The following is a 27,476-nucleotide window of genomic DNA, read 5'->3' as shown; positions in this document are numbered from 1 at the left end:
AAAGCCTTACTTTAGGAACGCAAGCACAGATCCGCTGCTAAGAGAAGTCAAACAGTACACACAATGCAATGAACCACAGATAAAGGCTAGACTGTGTGGTACAGAGCCAAATGTGCATATGCAAATCAATCAGCGTGTGGCTGCCGCATGAAACCACTCATGTGGATCTGATAATGAATATGAAATAATGCCATTTGTAGAATCAGAGTTTCAGATGATCGTTTATAAGGTTTTCCTTTGAAGGCTACATTACAGAACCGGAAGGTGAATATCTGCTACTCGGTTCGGAATTACTGTGTACATTTTTATATTTTTTTTAAACAAAAAAAGCACAATGAAAGTCAATGGGCACATTAAATCGTTTTTAATTTTTTGCTTGTTGATATTTTCAAATTTAAATCACAGTCATGTACTGTGGTCTATATGGTGCAGCTTTTGGAGAATGATCTGAAGTTTCTTGAAATGTATAACGCAAAGAGCAGAGTGGGATTTCTGAAACTCCTCTCTGGTGTCCACACAGACAGACAGCAGCCTTCATGAAGGAGCGCACTGCAGGTAATGGTGGAAACACAGAGTGTCCATGAGAGGGCAGCAGAGGAGAGGCAGACACCAGATCAGCTCCCTGTGAGAGGAGGGCAGAGGCAAAGCGCTGGAATCTCTCGGAGGAAAACATTCCGTTAAGAAAAACTTACATTATTTATTAATATGTATCTATTTTGGCAGTTTCATACACCTCCATATACATTTCTATATATACGCCCTTCAGCAGACAGCATGTCGGAGAGCTGGAAATCCTTGCGTGCCATGATGCTGTGTTTATTTCCTCCTGTCTTAAATTTAACTACGTTTTTTTTAAAACTTCCTGCAAAGGAAAATAATTTGAAATAAATCCAAAAATAAATACTGAATGGTGTCAAAAATAAATGGATCAATAAATAAAATGGAGAAATAGAAGAGGGCTTTGCCAAATTAATAGAAAGGTAAATAAATACAGAAAATTTGATTTTATGTGATATTCGATAAATTAATTAATGTATACATTTTTTATATTACTTTCATACATTTACTTGCATTGATTGATATGTTGAGCCATTTCTTTCCTTATTTCTGATATTGGCCAGTTCAGCCCTCCATAGCAGTATGGTTAACAATTTCGGTAAAATAATGTTTTTAAAAAACAATTAAAAAAGAAAAATCCAAACGATTTAAACAGTTATGTTCTGGTGTGACTGTTGTGTGAGAATCAGACTTATGACCTGAATAATTTCCTACATTTTGGCTACAGCGCTGTAAAAGAGATGTGGATTCGGTAGCTCGTGTGAACCATTATTGCCATGTTACGTGAACGCACCGCGGCCGGAAGGTGGGAGTTCGTCTCCAACTTTAAAGAGGGTGTGTCCCTCCGAGAAAAAGACCGTCAGTTTGTTTGGCAGCCAACTTTCTTGTCCTCTCCCTACCTCTCCTGCAGGAGTGTAGTCACACGGCCCGTCTACAGCTCGCTGCGCTCACTTACGTTGAAGAGGGGCTGAGGGGCTTTCTACTGGATCTCGATCTCTTTGTCTTAAGCACCTTTTGTAGGCCAGTGGCGTGAGTCTGGGTCTGTGAGATTCAACGACTATGGGGGACGTGATTTCTAGTCACCTGGATGAAGCCAAGCGGGAGATTATCACAGGTGAGGCGTTGTGTGTTGGTTTGTTTGGTGCGTGCTGCTGTGGCGTTTTGGCACGTGTGCGTTTTTACGCAGCGGCCACGCACTATCAGGACATTCTGTATCATCTGGGAGAAATGAAATCAGTCATATTGCCAGACGTAAGTGTGACGGGGTCTTTTGTAGAATGCTTGAATCGCCTGTGTTGTCGTTATTGGTGTACTGTTGCCGTTCACGTGAAGGTGTTGTGGCTGTAAGCAGGACAGCATTTTCTAACACGGGGTCGCCAGTGTGAACAGTCTCCTCCCCACCTCCGCAGATCCTTTCAAAGAGACCTGAACACAGTCAGACATATTGATTTGATGAGGTTTATGTCATTCTTCTGTTCAGTCACGACCTGCTAGAAGGTCCAGCAGCCTGTCAGTCTGTCACAAAGGACTCTGTTCGGAGGAAAATGATCGTGTTCAAACTGAGTTTGATCTGTCCTGAACTGTTGAACGTTGGCACTTAAAGGGGAAAACTGACTGGTAGCCAAGATATCTGCCTTGCAGTTCTCAGACTTATCAAAGTAAGATAGGAAAAGGTAGCGGCTGCACCCTTATCAGCCTCAGCTCTTACAAATGGCCATTTGACATTGTTATTTGACCTGTCAGGGCTTGTTCAGTTATAAGTGAAGTCAGACTACTGTAATGCTTTTTGCTCAGTGATGAACAGAAGTTACAGAAGTAAAGGCTTGACTGAAAACTGTAATGTAACACAACCAAGGAAAGGCAAAAAGCAGGATATGGACTTTTTTTAACTGAAGCAGCCAGAGCGCTGAGAAGCTGACGCTATGCCGCGGAGCTCATTGAGATAATGGAGCTTTGGACTAAAAGGAAAGCTGTTGTACTTTAAGTAATTTTGTGTTTATTCTCAAGTAACCAGTTAGTGACCAGTGAATGGGTGTCGGCCCATCAAAAGCCAAGTGAACCAAAACTTACATCCCTAAATAGGATACAGATACAATGCACAGCCAGTTGGGGTCCCAAACCATGTTTCTCTGGGGCTCCTGCCCAGAAAGCTCTGTTAGACACCAAGCGTCATCTTTATAATGCCTCAATCTGCCACTTCAGAGTGAGGTACATACTCAAACCTGTGGGTGTTCATTAAACCACACACACACACACACACACACACACATATCTGATGTGGAATCTGAGGAATGTATGAAAAAGTGTGTGTCTATGTGGCTGGATGGGAATGTCCTCCATGCCTTGAGCTGCACAGCAAGCGGCCAACAGTCTCAGGGAAGTGCCTGGATTCATCATTAAAGCATGACACACATACACACACACACACACACACACACTCACACACTTACTGATTTTGTTAATACCTGTCGCATTCAGAGGGCGATGAACCACTTTGCCACTGTGTGTGTGTGGAAATGACTTCTTATCAGACTAGAGATAATCATAGCTTCATTATTCAGTTCCATTGTATTAAGGTGAAGATTTATGGCCAGTGAATGAATGGGCCACACCTTCCTGTTTTCATCCAGTGGTTCAAGCCTCGCCTTGATGGCTGATAAGAATAACTGTGGGAGTCCCTGAGCAGAGTCATATGTAACCAGCAGGCAGTGTGTTCCACTTCCCAGATAACTTTCAGCATTAGGTCATCATTACAGGGAGATGTGAGGGCGTGTTTAGGGTGGAAATGATCACATGATCAACCTCTCACTTCCCCTTGGATTGCATGAGTGCACTTGTTCAAGCCAGGCTTACTTTTGTACTTTTTTTTAAAATTGAAAACTGACATTGAAGATCAGCCAGTCAGTGGAACTTAAAAAAAAAATGTTTCTGAATGTTTTGATCTGGTAATGGTCAATATTCATCGGCTGGTACCGTCCAAGAGAATAGATAGTTATTTATTAGGGCTGTCAATATATCGTTTATTTCAGTTATTAATCATAGGAAAAATAAAACTCATCTCGCTTATGACACCTTTGGACCAGCGTCTTTGTAAACATGATGGAGGCAGATGACTTAATGCCACTAAGCATAGCCTCTACGTGCACCTCCCCAGAAAAGTAAATGCACGTCACAGCGATGCAGACCACAAGGACTGTGATTGGTCAATTTGAAAGCGTTGCATAATCCAGTTTCTTCTTCTGTGCTTGACAACGGTGCTAATAACGGAGGTTGTGACTTGTAGTTTCCCCATTAAACACACTGGATTCTTCGACAGCTACAGTCCCTCCTGACCGGCTGGCTGCTGCTCTGCTTGGATTATACTCCTCTCTGGAGGAGTCGTCTCTGGGCACGAAAGGGCAGACAGTTCTGTCCTTCAACAAGGATCCCAGTGGCAAACGCTGTCTTTACAGTCATGTTTGTATGAAGCTGCCGACCTCCCTGCAAGCACTCTGCCTATCTGCTCTCTCTAGTCCAGAGACACAGCTGTGAGTTGGTGTGTTTTAAAGGGGAAAGTCAGCTCACAATCCACTCACAGTGCCATCAACGCAAACACACCAGTGCACATGTATAAATGCTCATGGCAGTGTAGGCCACATGAGTAGGTTACAGCATCGGCTCTGCGTAGAGCTGACGTGCAACCATAAGTCAACCTCTGTTGTAACAACAGAAGCCAAACTTTAGTGGATGACTTAAAAGTCCCAGATTCTTCTGCAGTCCATCCCATTTTAGTGACAGCTTAAAGCTGTAGTCTGGAACATTTTTTTTAGCTATATTTGCTAAAATTGTCATTATGATCTGACAGTAGAATAAGACACAGGTCAGCTGTATAAAAATCCACTGTCTGTGTTTCTACCTAGTGGCCATAATTTGATTTGCAAGAATCCACTGCTCCCGAATCAACACAACCAATCAGAGAGAGACATGGAGACATGCTTGGCCAGTCCATCACCTTTACCCTCAGCTTCTTTAGCAAGGCAGTGGTTGTCTTGGAGGTGTGTTTCTGGTCATTATCATGTTGGAATTCTGCCCTGCGGCCCAGTTTCTGAAGGGAGGGGATGATGCTCTGCTTCAGTGTGTCACAGTACATGTTCTCATTCATGGTTCCCTCAATGAACTGTAGCTCCCCAGTGCCAGCAGCACTCATGAAGCCCCAGACCATGACTCTCCCACCACCATGCTTGACTGTAGGCAAGACACACTTGTCTTTGTACTCCTCACCTGGTTGCCGCCACACATGCTTGACACCATCTGAACCAAATAAGTTTATCATGGTCTCATCAGACCACAGGACATGGTTCCAGTAATCCGTGTCCTTGGTCTGCTTGTCTTCGGCAAACTGTTTGCGGGTTTTCTTGTGCATCATCTTTAGAAGAGGCTGCAGTGTGTGGCGTATGATCTGAGCTAGGGATGTCCCTATCTGATCACGTGATTGGAAATCGTGGCTGATCATGTGGTTTCAGACTCAATCGGAATCAGATGTTACATCCCGATCAGGGATCGGATATATGTGTATATTTATTCTCATAATTTTTTTTTACCAGATCTATAATATTTCAAAACAAATGGGGAAAAATGTGTGTGCGCAAGGCACGGATCGGGTGTTGGTAAACATAATGACCGGCCACCGCTGTCAACGTTTTTTGTGCCTCTGATTCATGTCTTCATGTCACTCTGCAAGTAGTCCATTCATTTGTCAGGATGGAACTTAATTCAAAGCAGAGCTCCACCAAATAGCCTGCAATTGTTGCAGAAGGTTATCTGGTGTGTCAGTGTTTCCCTTATATGCATTCTGCTGCTGGATTTTCAGGGTTAGGATTAAAAAAAAAAAAGCCATGATTTTTGTAGGTTTAAAATCACTGGCAAATGGTGAATTTAAGTTGCACACAGTGAAAGCACTACACCCTAAGTTATCTTTAAATCAGTTGTTATTGTCATTACCGCTATTTGTAAAATTTCTACAAGTCACCGTTTAAGTTGAGTGACTGAAATCCTCGTCATCTTATTCAAAGGCTGCAACAGGCGACTCATTGAACTTTACTGAGGTTCACCCAGTGTGAGCAGCAGGAGGACGGTCAGCTCACCTCCAGAGCCTCGCGCTGAATCACTGGAGACTGATTTAGGGACCGTCGTTAAATTACTTAGCATAAATATATTAATACAAAATAATTGCAGTTTTTACGAAATCTTCCATGTCATGTGACCCAGTGACTCCAATCTAGCAGCAAATTGTATTAGTAAACTGGACGAATGAGACACACCTATTTTTTAATGTATTTTAGTGCTTCCTCTATTTTGTATGAATATTAATATGCAGAAATTATGATTTTTTTTCTCAATAGCTTCCATGCCATGTGGTTCCACTGACTTCTGAAACGGTTTCGGTTTCCATAAAAAATCTCTAATAATAAAGAAAATAATGGTAAAAAAGCTTTCTAATGCTCAAGCGCTTGGACGTGTGGGGCAAACTATTGATTTCTTAACTGAAGCAAACAACGGGACAAAATGAATGTAAAGAGAGACGTAGTGGAGCCGTATATTTTCCTGCTTTTTTTTCCTTTGCCAATCATACTTATGATACGTGTTAAATGATAAAATAAGGTGAATAAAATCAAAAATAAGGGACATCCTGGATCTGTTTCTTCACTTTTTAAAAAAAAAAAAATGTATTATAGAAGTATCGGATCGGGACTCGGTATCAGGAGATACTCAAAATCAAATGACTCGGACTTCCCTAGTCTGAGCACTGACAGGCTGGCCTGTTCTGAGTGGAACCTGTCCTGTTACACCGCTGTATGGTCTTGGCCACCTTGCTGCAGCTCAGTTTCAGGGTATTGGCAATCTTCTGATAGCCTAGGCCATCTTTATGTGCAGCAACAATTCTTTTTTTCAGATCCTCAGAGAGTTTTTGCCATGAGGTGCCATGTTGAACTTCCACTGACCAGTAAGAGTATGTAACACTAACGAGTCACATGACACCGGGGAGGGAAAATGGCTAATTGAGCCTAATTTGGACATTTTCACTTAGGGGTGTACTCCCCTTTTTTTGCCAGCAGTTCAGATATTAATGGCTGTGTGTTGAGTTATTTTGAGGGGACAGCAAATGTACACTGTTATACAAGCTGTACACTCACTACTTTACATTGTATCAAAGTGTCAGTGTTGTCCCATGAAAAGATAATGTAAAATATTTACAAAAATGTGAGGGTTGTACTCACTATTGTGAGATACTGTGTGTGTATATATAATGGCTGAGCCTCGCCCTGCCTGAACTACCTTCTTGACCATAGTATGCATTTAAACGTGGAGTGGTATTCGCTTGGTCAGTGGGAGAGAGGCCAGGAAACAGGACATCCTAAAATGTGGACATCCAGTGTTTTTCCTTGTTTTTCCCTGTTGTATGTACAGGCTTTGGAGGGACTCTCAGGTGGCTAACTGACTGGCTCTCAGTGGCCAGAGGGGTGTACCGTGAAGCCAGTTTAGTGGGTTAGCGAGGTATGTTGAGTCTAAAGCCAGGCTTCCCTGTACTACAAAGGTGGCTCTCTTTTAACCCGGCTAGATCACCATGGTAACTTATGCTTAGCTCATACCCTGGTCCCGACCAGGTTATGTTCAGAGTTTCAGCTTCAAATCGGCTATAAAAGCGCCGCTGTTTCACTGTGTAACTCATTGGGAGATGGCGTCACCATTCATTGAGAACCCGGTGGACCTGGGACCTTCGGGCAGCACTACGACGTGAGCGGCTTCTTCCAGATCGCGCTGATCCGCTGGCATTTCCTGATCAAATTCTCTATGAGCGATATAGATTTTCAGCCGAGGGAATACGGTACATTTGCTCACTTATTGAGCCGAGTGTCAGGAATGCCACTTGAAGAAGCTGTGCGCTCACTGTCGGGCAAACTGTTTGTGTACCTTCGTTTTTTCGCCACGGGAACCTTCTTACATTCAGTTGGTGATGCAGAAAATCTAAGCAAGAACACACACTGACAAAATGATGGGGCAGCTTGGCTACATACCACTCTGAATGATGTTTTTGTATTTGGCTCTAACTTGCTGCCATGTCCGACTGCTGCTTCCACGTCTTAATAAAATGCAATATGAAATAATAATTAGGCCAACCTAGTATTTATTTGTCACAGATAATGAGTAAAGTTAATCATTTCTTTGATGTGTCCATGAATAAACTGATGAACTGATCAGTGTTTCACCCGTTGTAGGGCAGTGTACGCCCAAACACAAATCTTACAGGCTGGAGCTATTTTCACTGTCAGAAAGCTCTTTATTGTCATTGTACAGGGACAGTAGCCTCATTTGCTTATTCATCCCGACACAGTGATACAAAAAACACTGAACATTTATAGCCTACACACTCAGCCTCGCTTTCAATAAAACACACACGCGCATTCTATAACTGAGATCAGTAAAATGTGAAAACAATATAGACATCATCCAAAAATGAAAAAAGATAGTTTTTGCTTCAGTGTATTTATTTTTTAAATGGATGAGGGTTAATATGTAAAAGTTGCACAATGTTGAGCTTTCAGAAATGAAAACACTAGGGGCTTAATATAATATTGATCATAATATTAATCATTGTTAACTTACGCATTTACACGGTCAGCAGTTTTCTGCCAGCAGCCCTCCCTCGCTCTGTTGGCGGCGACAGTGTTACTTTTTACCGTGACGGTTTCCTTGAATTCTTCATAGTCCTGCATAATAAGAATCTGCTCATCCTGAGTAAAATATGTGGCCCGGAATGGATCCATTTTCACACGGAAGTAGAATAATATGACGTCAAATGCCCCCTTTTATGTGAACGCGCGGAGAGCACAAGCAGAGAACCGGACTTGACAAATTAAGTTGATAACCACCGTCGCAGTACCGTTTAACTCTGTTTGGGGACTTGGGGCTTTGTTGAGCTTCATCATGAGCACAAAGCCTGGCTATGTTGAGCCCCCTTCACAGTACAGGCCTCTGGTGAGGTGTGGCACTCTCACCCTCAACATACACCCTGCTCAGCACAGAGAGGCCTGTTTTTAAACTGGTTCAGATAGCGGAAATACCTGCTGCTGTGACCCCACAATATATACACATACACTTGTGCTGGAGGCAGAGCTGGGCTGAAAGTAGAAATGAGGTTGACCTCAACAAACAGTTACAGAAGGTTTCTGGTGAGGAGGGGGAAGTTGTTGGGGTGTTGGCTTCATAAAACCATCATGAATATAGGCTGGTCTAATCAGGCTTCAGGTCGTGTTGTTACGGTCCTGGAATTTTTAACTTCAATACAGTGCCGTGAAAAATGGCGACATTCAGTACAATATATGATACCACTGAAAAAAGTTAGAAAAGGTGTTGAAAGATGAATATAATGAGGCATGTGTACTATGTGTTATGCGCATAGAAAACCGCTTCAAGTGTATTTACTTGGGATCAACCAAGCTGGAGGGAGTATGGACAGTACAGCACCGCATGTGTGAAGAGAGGCGAGTAAAATAAATGCAGCTCGTAATGGAGCGTCGGTACCTTTTTTTTTTTTTTTTTAAAGACGATTATTTAAGCAGTTTCAGATATTCAGGCTTTATGTATCAACATTTCAATACCTTTGACAACACTACTTTCAAGTTGAGCCTATAAAGTTAAGTCAAGATAGCTAGCCTCATGTTAGATGCTAAAGCCTCTTCCTGCTACCACATTACTGTTGTTTGGTCTTGTAACGTTGCTTTGTGGGTTGAAGTTGTGGGACATTTCTCTTTAATTTGATGAGTGAAGAATCTGTCCAATCTGCCATCAGGCGCTGCTGGCATTTCCATTCATACAGACATAATCTCTTTTGGGACGCTGTTACTACCCCCACTCGTGGATCAGAGGTGGGATGAAACTGTCCCCTTCCACCTCTGTGAACGTAATACGGATGGTGAGGCAGAATATCATAACAAGATTCCAGCCTTGAAAAGGAAGTGTGAGCAGCCAAAGTCTGTTGTAGTCCTCTATTCAGATTTTAATTTAAACAATATTTTTAAGATTTTTTTTGATAATAATTCAGGTCTGCAATCTAAAGTCAGCCCAGGCCGAACTCCACACTTTCACTCGAGACCACACCATACTTGAACTGTTTAGTTGAAGTATTGGAAATATTCATTAAATAGTTCAACTGGGACTGGAGGGAGTCGCACCTGACAGGAAAGGGTATACAGATCAGATTTGGGGTCTTGCATCTCATACTGATCACCAATGTTGGTCCCCCTCTGTGAGTCGGGTAAAAGCCTGCAGCAGAGCAGTGACGTTTCCCTGTTGGTTGAGGTGAACTCTGAAAAACTAAACTGAACTAAAATCCTGCCCTGCCTCTAATTACATCAGTAAACTTGTTTAAATTGATGTCTAAATCTGTGACCATTTGGTGCCCTAGATGCTTGCACAAGACTTTGTGTTCAGCTCTGATGGGAACACAGTCTAAATTTATGAGTCAGACCATGGGTCTATCTCAGAGGAATGTTTTTGTTAAGGCACCGTGGAGAAATGGAGGGGGAGGGTGAACAGCAGTCTGTGAACTCTCAAGTCAACTCTATGATCAGATCTCTGTCATCAAACTGTGCTGAAGTCGTCAGGGTGTCAGCGATAAGACATGCTGCCATGTAAAGGAAATGTGGTGTTGGTTGGATCAGATTACCACAGCGACAGTCCTCCTCATTAGGACTGATAGCTGGCCTCAGCACTGCAGAGGCCCCCTCGACAATTAGTCTGGTTGTTGGGTGCAGCACAACAAGGAGTCAGCAGCAGCAGCTTCCTTGTATGTTCTTCCAGCCTTATATTCATTCAGTGTCTGTACTCTGTACAGAGGTGGGAAGTGGGAAGGGATGCAGGCCTGGAAACTTTGTTTACCACTTTACATTTCAGTTACTGATTTTTAACAATATCGTCAGTGTTCCTGAACATAGAAACGATAATAGGTTTATGTTGCCACCATCAGTTTGAATTGTTTTCACCTTGTTTTGGAGAAAACGTATTTTCCTGCAGTTGGTTACCCACCACATTCTCATGATATCCTCAGGGAAACACTGATACCATAATGCTTCAGGGAATCACACTTTAATTATCTCTCTCCTGTAATGTTTATGACCACAGGCTTGTAACTAATGATTTTCTACTGAAAGATGCATCTCATTGACTTTGTAGAGTCTGCAGGTTTGGTTTTTAAGGTTAGGTGTCCTGTATGGGCCCTCTCAGCCCGCCCAGTAAGACATCTCCCTGGTAGTCCTCACACATCCTCATATTGTTGTGAGAAGGCACTTTATTGCAGCTTCTCTTTTTTTGGCCCCAAGTTCTGCCTAGTCATCAGGGATGTTCTCAGTTTGGAATTTGACGGTCAGTAGAAATACTGGAAAGTTGGCTGACGTGTACTAATGCGACTAGGACAGTTTAATAAGGGCCACATCTTCTTTTAGTGTATCTCCTGTTGTCTTCAGTTGTTTGACATGAACGAGATCTTTGAATCTCTGACATGGTCCAGTTGTTATGTGATTGCACTGACCGGCTTTTCCAAAAGAAGCACGTGAAGCATAGAACAAGCTGCTGTCAGTCTTTCCAAATGGATAAAACTGAGGATCAGGGTTAAGAAGGTGGCTGCTAGTTATAAATACTAGTATATACTAGGGGTGGGAATCTCTTGGCACCTCAAGATTCGATTCAATTCCGATTCAGAGGTCAATGATTCGATTCTAAATCCATTCTTGATGCATCTCGATGCAGCAATTTTTTTATGTACATTTCCATGCACGATTTAAAAAAAAAAATTATAAATTAAATCTGAGTTTGCTAATCACTTCCTACTTTTTTCTCACTGTGTGACTACTTGGTACTTTAAAAAGAAAATAATTGTAATGATCCATACTTAATTTACTTCCAATATATTTAATTTATAAAACAAATGAACGAAATGTGGCAAGTCAACTGGAAGGTTACATTTGCTAGCAAACATCCAGCTTTGCAAAGAACCAAAAGGAAAAGAAAAGTGTTCCTGTAGCAGCACATGTAGTACATTAATTCAGCTGCAGCTGGTCGACGGTCAATACAGGTGTTTGTATCACAGGTTGCCACAGCTGACTGACCTCACGCTGAGTTAGGGCTGGATTTCAACATACTGTGCGGGCTGTTTGACCATGTACAGTTTTCACATCGACTTGGATTCAGCTTAATAACGATGTATGCGGCTGGGAAACGATGGCTTTAAGTAACCATTTGAACGCACGGCGGAGTGACAGAAATACCCGATAGTTAGTTACAGGTGTCACTAGTTAACCTGGACGCTGCGCACTCAACGCCACAGCTAACAGTCAACAGCTAACAGTCAACAGCTAACAGCCAACAGCTAACAGCTATCAGCCAACAGCTAACAGTCAACAGTTAACAGCTATCAGCCAACAGCTAACAGCTATCAGCCAACAGCTAACAGTCAACAGCTAACAGCCAACAGCGGTCTCCACGATGTTCTCGAGCCGCTCGGCGTGAACAAATGCCTCAGACTGTTCCACCCATGAGTTGTTTGTGAGTACAGACATTCACGACACATCCCATGTTTTTTGTTGTTTGCACGCCGTCAACTGTCCGGGCGCTGCACTTCCGCACTTCTGAGTTCTGCCTCTTGCGTTCCGTCAACATTACGTTGTCAATTAACATGTAGAAAATCGATTCTTGACAATTGTGAATCGATTCAGAATCATCCACGTTTGAATCGCGATTCATCTAAGAATCGATTATTTTTCCCACCCCTAGTATATACGTATCCCTTGACTGAATGGGCTGTCAGACAGTGTGATCAGGGAAGAGTCTGATAGCATTTTTGAAACAGGGACTGCACAATGATGAAGACTAAAGTTCTAAATTTCAACTCAAACCTGCTAGGGTCAGGGAGGAGGGAGTTCACACAGGCTTTCTCATGCAGTCATAATCATATGAAGCTTAGTGCTGTGTGACTAAGCTGAGTGTCATACACGTACAGATGATAGCATTGTTTCTGTCTGCTGCGTGTATTGCATGAGTCAGCACTGACATTGTTTCCTGGTCCCCCACCCATGATGCACTTGCGCTACAGTACTGTGGCCCCTCCCACCCAAAGGGTGGAAGTAGATGGAAAGGGCACAAATGTTTTGAGAGGTGCAGTACTCACCAACATCACTGCTGGGATAGACTGTAGTCTTGAGAGCTGATAACATTCTCAGGAGTTGGGCTTGATTAAAATGTGTCTGTAGTCTGACATGTGTTGGTGTTGTGTTGGAGACACAATGAGCATTACGGTTTTGATATTTTTCAAATACCAACAGTTATTAATTAAGCGCATGCTCAGATTTTGTAATTTAGTTTTACATGGCACTCGTACAGCAAATCTTGTATCTTTCATCTTTACACTTAACATTTACAGAGTTGTAGTACAGCCATTTGTGTCAAGGCAACTTCTGTCATTTAAGACCCTTTCCTCTTTTAATTAGGTGAACAATAAGTAACATTCACTCTGTCTTGACACTGTTATTTGCACTTCTGACACAGCTATTTGTGCACAGCTATGTTTCACTGTCATGTGCATGTGTGCACTACGTCTGGAAATGTGCAGCATTGTGTCTGTATTTAAATGATATATAATGATATTTTGATACAGAGCAGGATCACTCGCTAAACCTAACCAAATCATGACTGACTGGCCACGTTAATAACAATCAGTAAGTAATAATATGAACTGTCCATCAGCATACTTTACTTTGATAGTCTGACCAGATGTTACACGTAGTTTTTGTGGCTAAATTGATTGCAGGGCCCCTTCACGTGCAACACTGGTGCTAGAAGGGGATGTCCTAGTCATAGTTTGTAGCTCAAGGCCACTGACCAAGCTGCTATATGAGTTGGGAGTGAGAATGTGTTAGGGAAAATACATGTTCCCAGGCATTGATTTATTTTTGAAAACTACAATAGTGCTATCCGAGCTGACAGTACATGCCAGCCTACATCCAGGTTTGTAATTAAAATTGACCCTAACCCTGTCTAAAATACATGGGTCTGGAATTTCTCCTTACTCCATCTCTGGTTTTCTTAGCTAAGGGTCACATTCCTCTTGAGACTTCCTGTCTGACCCAGAAAACAATTCACTGTTGCTTTTTTTTCAAGACAGTGTGCCTGTGCAGGAGCTATGGTACAGTCAGTCACACCACTGATTTTTAGGGAATAAAATCTGCATCTGAAATCTGTAGCCTGAGAGCTCCATCCAGAGATTTGTATAAGAGCATGTAAGCAGGAATGTCTACACTTGAAGACATCATGTCATTAATTGTTGGCTTTCACTTTATTTGTTAACCTCTGACACAGCAGCAGCTCTTTGGACACAACTCTCCTCTATTGACGTCTTTCATGAAGTGGAAGACATTCTTTGTGGGAGAGAGTGGAACGGGAGGCGACTGACTCAGACTGGCGGGATGTGTAAGAGAGGCACTTCACTCTTTGGTCACCAGGATGTTTATTCAGGATAGTTTGCTTTAATCCTCACAGTTTAAACAATGATGTCAGGCTCTTTTTTACCTGTATCCATCGAGTGTTATTCGAAATGTTGTCCAGTGACTTTTTACTTACTGAGGGAGTTTCCCCTGCCTTTTTCTGACCACCTGTCAGAATTTCTTTATGAATCAGTTATTTATGAAGCAAACTGATGTACTGTCCAAGTCTTTTCTTTTGTCATGTCTAGATACAGATGGACTACTATTTGTCTTTGGGTTCACGAGTAAGTGAACAAAGCTGTTTTTGTTACCCAGGAGTAAAGTACAGTGTAACCTATTGGGCCTTATTTGCCTCATTAGCCTCATTACATTGTTGGCAAAGGTGTGTTTGTCAATGTGATGATTTATCATTAACAGTAGGACCTATTCAACAACAATTGAATGGTCTGTTTTTGCTCCATACGAGCAGATGACCCATCTGGATCAGGGAAAGGCACTTGGTTTGGATTCACATATAGTAGCCATAACGTGTCTTCCATCACTAATTCAATCTATGCACCGAGAGAGGTTAAGTAGTGTAAACCTCCCTTTCACAGGTGAACAGTCTAAGAGATTAGACATGTGAGGGTCAACCAGAGCTCCAGCACATGCTGTGGGCGTAATGTGGGCTCACTGATGCAGCACAAAAAGAGCAGTGTGATGTGGCACATTTTACACTTTTTTCAAGTCTGTGTTTGACTTTCACCTTCAAATGTTCCCACATGAATAACTCCAGGCTCTCAGGTCACTGGACTTGATGGGTGTGCACTGGTGAGAGAGACATTGTGTGTAGTTGTACACCTACATTTATTTGTGATAAAAATTTTAAGTTAAACCTTGGGTGTGAGTTGTTTGATATTTAAGGTTTAGGTTAGAGTGTATGTTTAGGTTTACATTAGGTTCAGCCATAAGGTTAGGCATAGTTGTGATGGATAAGGTTCAGGCAAGATTTATGGTAAAGGTTATTCATATCAGCCGATATCTATAGACACTTTTAATGATCCCTCAAGTAAGAGATAATGCCCGAAGAGGTGTCCATAAACAGGAATTAATGGACGACGTTGTTCACTACTCCAGTAAATAGGACGGACCATAGATACGACTTGGCAACGGGAGATATTCTAGTCCGCTTGGCGATGAGCCAGAAAGCTAACGCTATGCAAGCAAGATTCAAAGTCAATAACATTGCGTATAGGTTGACAAACAGTAAATATAATTTGACAGTATGCTAGCTAACACGATTAGCTAACTAACCAGTCATGTCATTGTCCCCAAATCAATAGCAAGATTTTCACCAACAAATGACCGGCCGTGTGTAACGTTACTGTGGCCGCAGCCTGAAGCAGAGAACGGGATGTGAGATTATTCACGTATCAGTAAGTTTAGAGGGGAAGTGAACTTTCTGCAGCTTGTGTGTTACAGTCGCCACCCTGTGGTGTTCAGAGGATAAGACACTGAAGGACTGACGGACTGCACTCAGTGCTGGAAAAAAAATATTAAGATTTGATACGCCAGCTAGCGCATTGATTTACAGCGGTGAACAGTCAATTTAACTGGAACTACTTAGTAGGTGTCCATATATCAGGGGTTAATGGACACCCTGCAGCCGATCAGAATCGAGTATTCCCCCAGACCATGGTATAAATGTGGTTATGTAACACCTTTTGACAAAGATACAGTGCCTATAAAAAGTAGGGATGTGTCTATCCAATATTCAGTATGGATATTGGTCCAAATCCCTGGATAGGATATCTGAGAGGGGGAAATATATAATCTGATCTGATTTATTGGTCTAAAACTCTTCCATAAAATCTTAAATTATGTGCAGCTTGCTGTAAAGCCAGCAGTATGTGTAACGCGACTAGCTGGAGCGAGCTTGAGTAAGACTCATCATGTCAGCTGTGTGGATTTACTTTAAGCTTATGGGTAGAAAAAAGCAAACGGCTGATTACAATTTATGCAAAGAAAATCAAAGAGTCACTCCGTGAAAAGGTAATTGAAGAGTATAAGTCAAGGGATGGACATAAAAAACATTTCCAATGTAGGAGACTGGTGAGGGCGGCCTCCAAGACACCTATGACTACTGTGGAGGAGTTCAAGCTTCAGCAGCTGAGCAGGGAGAGACCGCTTACAGCAACTGTTGCCCAGGTTCTTCACCAGGCAAAGCTTAATAGGAGAGAGGCAAATAGAAAGCCACTGTTGAAGAAAGCTCATTAAATCTCAACTAGAGTTCACCCAAAGACATGTGGGAGGCTCCAAGGTCAACTGGAAGAAGATTCTTTGGTCTGACAAAATGGAGCTTTTTGGCCATCAGAATTTACTATATTTGGTGGACCCCAAACACTGCACATTAACACAGAAACACCATCCACACCGTGAAGCATGTTGGTGGCAGTATCGGGCTGTGGGGACCCTTCTCTGCGGCAGGCCCTGGAAGGCTTGTAAAGGTAGACAGTACCATGATTCAGTCTAACTACGACATGGGAGAAGATTTATTTTCCAGCAAGAGAGTGACATGAAGCATACAGCGAAAGCTACACAGAAATGGTCTGAAGACAACAATGTGTGAATGTCCTGGAGTGGCCAAGTCAAAGCCCAGACCCCAATCCAATAGAGAATTTGGCGCTGGACTTGAAATGGGCTGTTCATGCCCAATCCCCATGCAACATGACGGAGCTGGAGCAGTTTTGTAAAGAAGAATGGAGTAAAATTGCAGTGTCCAGATGTCCAAGCCTGACTGAGACCTATCCACACAGACTCAATGCTGTGATTTGATGGCCCACAGTGCATCTACTAAATACTGTCTTGAAGGGGGTGAATACTTATGCAATCACTCATTTGACCATATTTATTTTTTATTAATTGATTTTTTTATTAATAAATTAATCTTTTTTTTATTGAAGAAAAAAAGGCAAATTATATTGACCATGATTCCATTTATAAAAGCATGAATAATTTGAAGGTGCTGTTAGAACTTAGGGCAGAATATTTACTGAAATATTTACTGTGTGTGTGTGTGTGTGTGTGTGTGTGTGTGTGTGTGTGTGTGTGTGTGTGTGTGTGTGTGTGTGTGTGTGTGTGTGTGTGTGTGTGTGTGTGTGTGTGTGTGTGTGAATGTTGAAAGTCCACATATGTCACAGCCTGAAGCTGAATGTTCATTGTTTCAAGCACCACGTGAAACACAATAAACATTACAGTCATTGTATTCTTAACAGTGTGTGTTTGTATGTTTCAGCTCAGACTGGGGTGGTGATGGGGAAGTTTGGGCATCTGTATGAGCAGCAGTATGCAGTGGCTCTCTTTAATAAAGTCCGCTTTGACATAGAAGGAGGAGGCAGCCCTCAACCCCAACTACTACACCGCAAGGTATAACATCCTCTTCCACTTCTCTGCCTCTCAACATCTGCCAATATGTTTCCTAAATTTTTTGAAATAAACGACTGAACACAACTGTATATAAGGGCACTTCTGCCCAGAAAGGAGTGTGTGTCCAGCACACCTTCCACCTGCCTGTGCAGTATAATATCATGTCATTGAATCGAAATGTGTTTCACCCACAGATTCCACTGGAGAACAAGTCTATCTTCTCCGGCTCACTCTTTCAGTACCTGGATGAGAATAAGAAATGGAGGAACCGCTTCTTCTTCGTCCCAGACTCCTACAACATCAGTTACTATGACAACAAAGCGGTGAGGGGAACATAAAAGTGTCTGTGCAGACTGTTTTATATGATGCCTGTTTCCCTAACTGTTCAACATGATAACTCTGCCCCATGTCTTCACTACCAGGCTCATGACAGACACCTCCATCCCAAAGGAACCATCAACTGCGCCGGCTGCAAAGTTCTGACATCTATTGAGCAATACATGGATCTGATCAGCAACTGCCTGCCTGGTGAGGCGGAGGATGGGATGGGAGAGAAGGGGAGGGGAGCCTTAGCTACAACAATTCATGCTGATCATTTAAAGCAGTGGTCCCCAACCTTTTATGCACTACGGACCGGTTTCATGTACGACATAATTTAACGGACCGGGGGTAATTTGGGGATTTCCTGCTGACTGATGATGTATGACACATTTGTTGGAAAGAAGATCTCAATAAGTTTGAGTTTGGTAGTTTAGGGTGGGTTGGAACATTGGGAGGAATTATAAATGGAGAGAGGTACAGAGTGATGGTGTTTGCAGGTCAGAGAAGCTCACAGCTTCATATGCTTGGTGATTACAAATTTGACTGAGTTGGCAATAGAATAGAACAGAATGGGACAAAGGAGCATCTGAGATATGATTTTCTATTAAATAAGATTATTACAGGTATCACTTACTTCGATCATTATGGCTTCACCTTTACATCAATTGGAAAACTTAAGTAGACTCTGTGAAGAGATTAATCACCTCATTTACTCATCCTAAAACAAACTTTATCAAAATCACCTCTTGTTTGGTCCAAATGAATCCTCAGTTCAGAGAATAAGATGTAAAAATATTCAGGCTTTACATACCGTTTTTTCCCCACTGCTGATGCTTGACTTTCTCTAGCTTCTCTCCTACTGCATACCTCTCCCATCACTGCCTACCGTTTCTGGTCAACCCCGAAGTCATAGTCCTGGTCAGAGCTGCTGTAAATCACCTCCTTACTGTATTGCCTATTTTCAAACTGACCTCCATTGGTCTTTGAGGCTATGTTCAGTCCCAGTTTGGTCTTTCAGGCTGCCAAATCCAGCCCAGCCCTGTCTCCTATTGTGACTCCCCCTCTGATCCGAGGTCTTAGTCCAGACAAACTCTAGGGCCACTGGTTCTATGGCTAACTGAGCCATAAACCTATTAGCTAATGGTAGCTGCACTAGCTACAGCCTAGGTTAGCAACCATAGAGCAGCAGCTGTTGTTTGCTCCGGTGACATGCTGCCCTCTATGTTTTTGGAACTACCTTTAAATTCTGACCATATTTTACTAATGATACACCATTAAGATTAAAGATTGATTTAGCTGTCATTATGCAACACAAATGTAACGTTGGGGTTCGGTGTGTGGTGGTTTGAGCACTCTTAAGGATAAAGAAGAGCAGCATGGAGACAGACAATTTCCTTATGCAGCACTTTACTTTTTAACGCACTTCAGCTTCAGCTTCACAACAACAACAACACTTCCCTGTTCTGACTCATATGTGACTGGACTAACCGAAGCTACAAAGACTGAGGTACCCAAAACTGTAACGGTAACCCAAAAGGTACATTCAACACATTGTTGTAGCTGTCTCATCTGAAAAGATACTGAGAAGCTACTGAAAAGATTTAAACATGAAAATATGTAAATAATAATAACTGTAAACAAAAATAAGTGAATAGTTACCTGTGTAAACACATGTTTTTAATAAACTAACTCAAGAACAAATTAAATATGAATTGGCTTAACTTCTAAAGTTTACACAAGGCTCTAAAATAATTTATATTGTAATTCTCTAAGCTACATTCACACTAAAAAAAGTTAGACAGACTAATGAATAAATAATAATCAAGTCACAAAAATAGCCTTTTCTTGGTGGGATGTTAATGATGAATTCAGGAGTCTGACAGCCTAAGGAACGAAGTTGCTCTGTAGTCTGGTGGTATGACAGTGGATACTTGTGTATCTTTTGCCAGATGGCAGCAGGTGATGCTCTTGTTGTTAAAAATGTGGGCTTGATTATTGCCTGACTGCGCTACATGGATTAATAATGCTGCTGCCGAGGCCTACATCAATCTCTTGAATGCACATAGACACTTTTCATTCATTATAGGGCCTACAACATACTAGCCAATAATTACTTGGTATGTTTATGTTGTGTCAATGTTTTTCCAGGTGTGAAAGCCAAGTTGGGAAGTTCACCTTTCCTGAAGTGTGCCACCCAGTTCCCTCTGATCCTGTGGCACCCTTATGCCCGTCACTATTACTTCTGTGTGGCAACAGAGAAAGAGCAGCAGAAGTGGCACGCTGTCCTCCTGGACTGTGTCAGACATGCCAATGATGGTGAGTGCCAACCAACTAATGAGAGCAACAAAAGACACACACACACACACACACACACACAAACACATGCTTGATGGTAAAATGTCCTTACATTGGTCATTAATGCTCCAATTAGTTGAGGATTTAGTTATGCAAAGCACTTTTTTAATTAGATGCTTTACAATGCTTTAATAAGTTAAATGAAGTTAGAAGGCGCCAGGACACATCAGCCCTCACTGATGCTCTGGTTTGGTTTATTAGATAAATATGAACTTGAGTCTTTTGATTAAGTCTGTGGCTGCCTCGGGCTGCAAGCTGAATGGAGTGGATCGAAGCCTCCCCACGTGTGGCCTCTGGGACAGTCTGTGAGACTGAATATCTGTCACTTGAACTTATTTGTTTTGACCACGCTGTTCTCTTAGATGGCCGCATGAGCGTGTTGGCGTGTTGATGCTCTCAAACTTTTGAACAAACTTTTACAAAACCTGTGATTTATCGGTCGGAACTGACCTTTGCTAGGATTGTAAAGTTTACACCTTCGCATTGTGGCGTGAAGTGCTGCATTTTGGACAAAATTATGGGGGATCGCGATAAACAAGATAAACGAGGGCAAGGCTCCAGAAACAGCAAAAAGAATGAGAGCGAGTGTTACAGCAGTGCTGCGGTAATGAAAGAACTTAAAGTGATTAATTCAAGACTGGACCACATGCAGATTGACATGGAAAAGCAAGTCAATTCTAGAACTGATAGCATGGAAACGCAAGTAAATTCTAGAGTTGATAAGTTGCGTGGATCGATGGAGAAGATGATGGCTGAAAATCAGAACGTTGTCCTGAAAGAGATGGAGAAGACCTCAAAAGACATGAAGACAAATCTGGACACTGAGGTGGGAATTCTGTGTGCACGAATGGAAAAGATGGAGCAGAAAATATCTGAGAAAGAGGCGAAGAAGAAGAGCTTTGATCCAGATGTCTCCCTGATCGTTGTGGGGCTTCCTCAATCAGAAGGAGAGGATTTAATGGCTAAAGTGAACGACCTGTTGCATGTCGGCCTTGGATGTGACACTGTGCTCTGTCCCGCTGCTGTGGAGCAGGTGTAGGCGCGCGGAGACCGACCGGGGCTTGTTAAAGTGGAGCTGAGCTCGGTTCAGGAGAAAGTGACCGTGTTGCGCAGAAAATCAAAGCTTAAAGATAACGACAGCTTCAATAAAGTCTATGTGTCATCAGCGAAATCACATGCCGAACGACTGATGGATCTGAACTTCAGAACTTTGATCCGTGAAACTACAGTCGGGAAGGACTTTTACTTGGCAGCTAATGGTCGTATGGTGAAGCAGATGCAGTTGCCTCGGCGTGCAGCGAGAGAGGGATTGTCAGCTGACGGAGTTATTGAGAGGGGCTTGCCCAGCCTGCCAGGTTTGTTAATGAACAGTTTTTGTTAGTCCATTGGAATGTTAATGGGTGGACGCTGTCAAACTGTGAACTCAGGACATTGTTACTTAAATCCTTAGACCCTGATTTCATTTCTCTGAATGAAACTCACTTATGCAGTGATACACTGGACTTAGATGGATTCACCTGGTTTGGACATAATCGTATTGCCCACAAGAGAGCTGTTAAAGCCTCTGGTGGAGTGGGTTTCTTGGTTAAAAATGCTGTGTTGGAACGGTATTCAGTTGGTATTGTTGATAAAACATTTGATGTAATCTTTTGCTTATGCTTTGTGCATAAAGAGTCGCAGATCTCTATTTTGACCATTTATTGGCGTTGCTATACACTGTTACCGACAAGGTGGATTCAGTTTATATCTGTGGTGATGTTAACAGCCGAACTGGGGTTCTAAAGGACTATGTGGAAGGAGATAATATTTCTCCTCGAATAGTTTTGGACACAAATGTAAATAAACATGGTCATACCTTTATGGAATTTTTGAAGGACTCTAAATGTTGTATACTTAACAGGAGGTTAAATCCTGAAAATGATAACTTTACTTCTATTTCTGTAAGGGACAAAGCTGTTGTTGATTACATAGTGACATCTCATGCTGATATGAAAACATGTCTTGGATTTAATGTTTACACCCCTTCTGATCTTATTGACAGAGTTGGTCTAGAAAGTTTTAATTTGATCAGTGATCATAGTAGACTCCCTGACCATTCAGTTCTTTGTTTATGTTTTCAAGTGGGAGAGGTATTTAATACTCAGAATAATGTTGACTGTCCACAGCATGCAAAAAGACGAGACAGGAATTATCCTGGTGATTTTCTCTCTTCTGAGAGGTGTCGCAGGGCCCTACTGGAGGTAATAGGTCAATTACAGATTGTACAGGAAAATCAGGAACAGATGGACCAGTGTTACACCAATCTCTGTAATCTTTTGCATGATGAGATGGAGAAATATTGTCCTGTAAAAAAAAAATGGGTTCTCCAAAGAAATATTACATAACTAAACAACCATATTGGAATAATGATTTAAATGAGTTATGGTCGAAATTGTGTTCTGCAGAGAGAACATTTCTTAAATGCGATCTTGGGGAACCCTGGAAGAGGAGGGCCTTGCATAGTGAATTCAAGCAATGCCAGGTTAACTTTGATAGAAAGCTCAGGTTCTTTAAAAGGAGGTTTAATAGAGGCCAAGCCCTCAAGTTAGAACAATTACAAACAGAACAAAATTCTGGAGGAAAAAACATAAGTTAGGACCAAAAATGAAAACGTTAATACCCATGGAGGTTTTAATGGAAAGCGGTGGATCTTCTTTTGAGTCCGGTCAAATATTTAAAAAGTGGGAAAAAGAGTATAGTGACTTATATGCTTATAGTAGTTCCACTTTATTTGATGATCATTTCTTAGATGAAACTTGTAGAGTAAAACTTGAGATGGGATCTGGCATGAATACTGTATACTATTAAAATGATATACTGAACAGTGAGATTATGTTAGATGAGGTACTTAAAGTGCTAGACAAAGCCAAAGAAAATAAAGCTGTGGGCATTGAAGACCTCCCTAATGAGGTACTTAAAAGCCCTAACTTGTGTAATGTCCTACATTGTTTGTGTCACATATGTTTTCAAAATGGCATCTGAGTGGAATAGATCAATTATCAAACCCATCCCAAAATCTATAAAAGTCCCATTAAATTATCGAGGGATTAGTTTGATCAGCACAGTCTACAAAATTTACTCAGGAGTCCTTAACAACAGACTTAATACTTTTTTGGAACCCTATGGAGGGTTAGTAGATGAACAGAATGGTTTTAGGAAAAACAGGGCCTGTATTGACCATATTTATGTGTTATCCTCTGTGGTGAGAGCTCGTTTGGACAAGGGTAAAAGTACTTTTTCTTGCTTTGTTGACTTAAAAAAGGCATTTGATTGTGTTAACCGAGATCTTCTGCTGTTTAAATAACTTTCATCTGGTATCAATGGAGAATTCTATAATGCTATAAAAGTCCTTTACAGAGACCCCATTGCTTGTGTACAAATAAATAATTTAAGAACGGACTGGTTCCCAACGCCTTTCGGGATGAAGCAGGGAGACTTACTCTCCCCGTCTTTATTCGCTTTTTATATAAATGATTAATCAATCAATCAATCAAATGTTATTTGTATAGCCCTTTACAATAGCCAGACGGTACCCAAAGTGCTTTACATCAAAGCAATAAAATAATATATAAAAACAATACATAAAAACACAAGAAAGTGCTACTAGTGCTGCAGGGTGTTAAAGGCCCTCTAAAAGTGCATACAGTAAAAAACAGGCAAAATAAGTACACCTAAGAGCAGGACTACCCTAGTCAGAGTTAAATGCCAATCTAAAAAAGTGTGTCTATAGCTTCAATTTAAAAAGGCTGAGGTCAGTAGTGGTGTGAATGTCAGGGGGCAGTCTGTTCCACAGCCTGGGAGCTGTGACAGCAAAAGAACGATTGCCCCACTGTTTAAATCTTGACCTTGGGACCTCTAACAGGAGCTGGCCGGAAGAACGGAGGGCCCTGCCATGATCACGGACAGTTAAAATCTCTGACAGGTAGGAGGGGAGCCAGGCCATTAATGGCGTAAAAAACAAACAATAAAAGTTTAAAATCAATTCTAAAACAAAGTGGAAGAGGAGTGATCTAGCTCAGGAAGTTAAGCAGGTTAATCTGGGTGTTCCAATAGAGGATATGAATCTAAGTATTTTGCATTATGCAGATGATATTGTTTTGATGGCAGAAAATGAAGTTAATTTACAAAATATGCTGAATATTATGAGCTCTTGGTGCAGTAAATGGCGTCTTACCATTAATAGTGAAAAAACACAAGTTGTTCATTTTAGGAAGAAAAGCGAATTACAGAGTAATCATATATTTCAGTTTGGCCTTGTGCTTTTAAAATATACCCGTCATAAATATCTTGGTTTTGTTTTTGATGAAAATATGAAGTTTTCAGAGGGAAGGAAAATACTAGCAGAGTCTGCTGGAAGAGCATTAGGTTCTGTGTTGAGTAAAATGAAATTATGTACGGATCTTGGTCTTTCTACATTTACACAACTTTATAAATCTTTGGTTGACTCGGTTTTGTTTTATGCTGCAGGGGTTTGGGGCTTTGAAGAGGTTTTTGATTGTAATTCTGTACAGAATCGTGCTGTGAGGTGTTTTCATGGTGTGCATAAATATGCAGCAAAAGTAGCTGTTGAAGGGGACGCAGGATGGGATCCATGTATTGTAAAACAAAGATGTGAAATGGTGCGATTGTGGAACCGTCTTGTTAGTCTGCCAGAGGAAAGGCTAACTAGGAAAATGTTTAATTGGGACAGAGCAAAGCATCACCCCTGGTCTAGAGAGGTTTCAATAATATTGTCTGCCTCTGACTTATAATGTTCCGAAATAATTTGCAATGTAATATAAATGTCATCAGACAAAGATTATTTAGGAAATATGAAGATCAATGGAAACAGGATATATGGAAGAAGCCAAAGCTTAGAAATTATGTTCAGTTTAAGAATGACTGTGTTACAGAACCTTATATTTTTTTGAATTTAAAGAGAAGGCAGAGGTCCCTCTGTGCTCAATTAAGAACCAGTACCTTACCTCTGGCAGTAGAAGTGGGTCGATTTAAAGGTACACCTGAACATTTACGTTTGTGTGAATTTTGTGATCTCCAGGTTGTGGAAGATGAATTTCATTTTGTTTTTTATTGTCCTTTATATTGTGATTTAAGGAATTGTCTTTTTGAATCAATCCAGTTTAAAAATCCTGATATATTAGGGAAATATGAAGGGGAGATTCTGTGCTGGTTGTTTGAAAATGATGTTTTTTGCCCTAGCAAAATTTATAGAAAAGGCCTGGTATCTGCGGCAAAGTATTTTGTATCCTATATGACAATCCATTTGTATTTGTATCCATATTTTTACTGGTTTAGTTATGTTATGATGTGTTCTGTATTATGTCACGTGGCTATCGTGGATGTAACTGTAAAATTATTATTTGATGAATATGATTAGTGTCTAATAAGCCCATGAGGGCTGGGCACCAACCATGGTGTTTGACACTTAAATAAACCAATCAATCAAAAAATATTGGCAATGTGCTCTCTGTTCACTTGCCTTATTTGAGACATTTTGTGGAAAAGTGGAGATTGCAGTGAGAGCAAGAATGGCCTCATCCTGGAAGAGTTCCTCCAATGTTCTGTGTTAGAGCCCCCAAATGTTTTTGTTCTATCTTGCACTAAGCGCAATTGACTTTGTACACTGGCGCTTGTATAATTCCTATTTTGCATTCGGCGCACATTGGAATTTTCCCTCCACAGACGCACGTCCTTAAATTAGGGAATGAGTTTGCGGTCCTGGGGGCGGTTCAGCGAAAAGAGGAGGCGTGTTCCGGCGCAAACGTTCACTGGTGCTATTTTGCTGTTTCAGAAAACAATTCTGCAACAGACCAGGAAAAACCTAGTCTAAAGTCAGTGGCGCTTATTCAGATGCTATTTTAAGGGTGCATGCTTGGCCATAATGTAGCTCAACGTGCATACACTTTGCTTCTCTCATCTACAAGGAAGCAGTTCCCATTTTTGCATAACATACAAAAAAAAGTTGAAAAGATTTAAACAGAAGAAGTAATTATTTTCCCCTCTGATATGCGACGCGCCCGCCGTAGCCGTGAGGGTCCGGGAGTGGCAATGCGCGATGTGCTCCTAGTGGAGCAGGTGGACGGAGATGGAGTTGGGGGAGGAGGAGGGAGGAGGAAGGAGGAAGGGGCACAACAGGAGCAGGTGGTGCGTTTGAAGACTTGAGGCGATGCGCCTGAGAGGCCGCAGCAACATCGCCACCCGGTCATTAATACCTTGCCGCATCCCGGACAGTGCGGTCCGGTCTGACAATGCTGCCACGGCGTGTAGTGGGTCTGGATCCTCTGTACCTTGGTGTTTGCGCTGCTCCCTCATCAGCTGGCCGTTGCGCACTGCTCGGCCCGTGCACACTGCTCCCGAGGCCCGGTGCGATGTCCTGGGGATGCCAGTCGTAGAAACAACTGTGGCAATTTCCTCCCACACCTGTTTAACCAAAGCTAATTTGGATGGATTCCTCCCATCCCCATACAAGGCCACTTCTCGGTCTTTTACGGCCCTGACGAGAACGTCGGTCTCCTCGGCTGTGAACCGCTCCTGGCGTGCACCTGGCAAATTCGCCATTATAATAGCAGTCCTCCATGGAACGAGCGCACCTGCTTTTAAAGGGAATGTGAGATGACACTCTGATTGGTTTATTGCACGTTACGCCCAAACCACACCTATGAGTAATGTAGCTACTTCAGACCAACCCATTTTAGATTTGCGTCGCACGCAAGAGTCATTTATCCCGCCGGCATTATAGCAACAGCACCTGAGAGCCGCCCACAAAGCTACTTGTGTTTTGCGTTTGATACTTGCGTTTCAGATCGTTAAGATGGAGCCCTTGATGCGTTTTGATAAGAGCTTTGTGGACATGAAAGTATCACTTTTCTACACTTATTCATAAATCTTTAAGTTCATCTAAGTTTGTTAAATGATACCTGATGATGAAACGGTTCTTTTGAATCAGAATGTCTCATCTTGTCTTACATGCTCGGCCCCAGTATTGAATCACTTCTATTGCGGTGCACAGGTTTTCTTCTTTCTGAATTGGGGAGAAACTCAGTCCCAGCACTTTTTCCGGCCCCTCTCAGACATGAAGCCATGTATTTTTGGAAACATTCCTGAAAGTGATATTTCAGAGGCACTTTTCTCTAGACTCACTATCTAGTGTATTGACCAAACAAGGTTAGAAAACAAGAACAGTGTCTGCAGTCCTCCCATTGTGCATAACTGGCTCCATCAGAGGACATAACTATTTTCCAGAACGCAGATATTCTTTCTTTCAACTATGCATTTCTATGTGCT

The 27,476-nt window shown here is 41.8% G+C and overlaps 1 protein-coding gene across 3 annotated transcripts in view; it reads left to right on the top strand.

Annotated features, from left to right (window-relative positions):
• Positions 1–1,371: 1,371 nt before the first annotated feature.
• Positions 1,372–27,476, top strand: part of niban2b (niban apoptosis regulator 2b) — a 47,489-nt gene continuing 21,384 nt past the window's right edge. Inside the window, exons 1-5 of one of the 3 annotated variants that reach the window (XM_030418158.1) lie at positions 1,372–1,672; positions 17,347–17,477; positions 17,672–17,800; positions 17,900–18,005; positions 19,947–20,114. In XM_030418158.1, coding sequence (XP_030274018.1) covers positions 1,618–1,672; positions 17,347–17,477; positions 17,672–17,800; positions 17,900–18,005; positions 19,947–20,114 — 589 coding nt within the window. In that variant the 5' untranslated portion in view covers positions 1,372–1,617. The remainder of the gene's footprint in view (positions 1,673–17,346; positions 17,478–17,671; positions 17,801–17,899; positions 18,006–19,946; positions 20,115–27,476) is intronic. The other 2 variants (XM_030418157.1, XM_030418156.1) reach the window with 2 other exon arrangements.

The sequence above is a fragment of the Sparus aurata genome, chromosome 5 (genome assembly GCF_900880675.1).
Source record: "Sparus aurata chromosome 5, fSpaAur1.1, whole genome shotgun sequence".
NCBI classification, from domain to species: Eukaryota; Metazoa; Chordata; class Actinopteri; order Spariformes; family Sparidae; genus Sparus; species Sparus aurata.
This window is presented reverse-complemented; position numbering and strand designations above follow the sequence as displayed.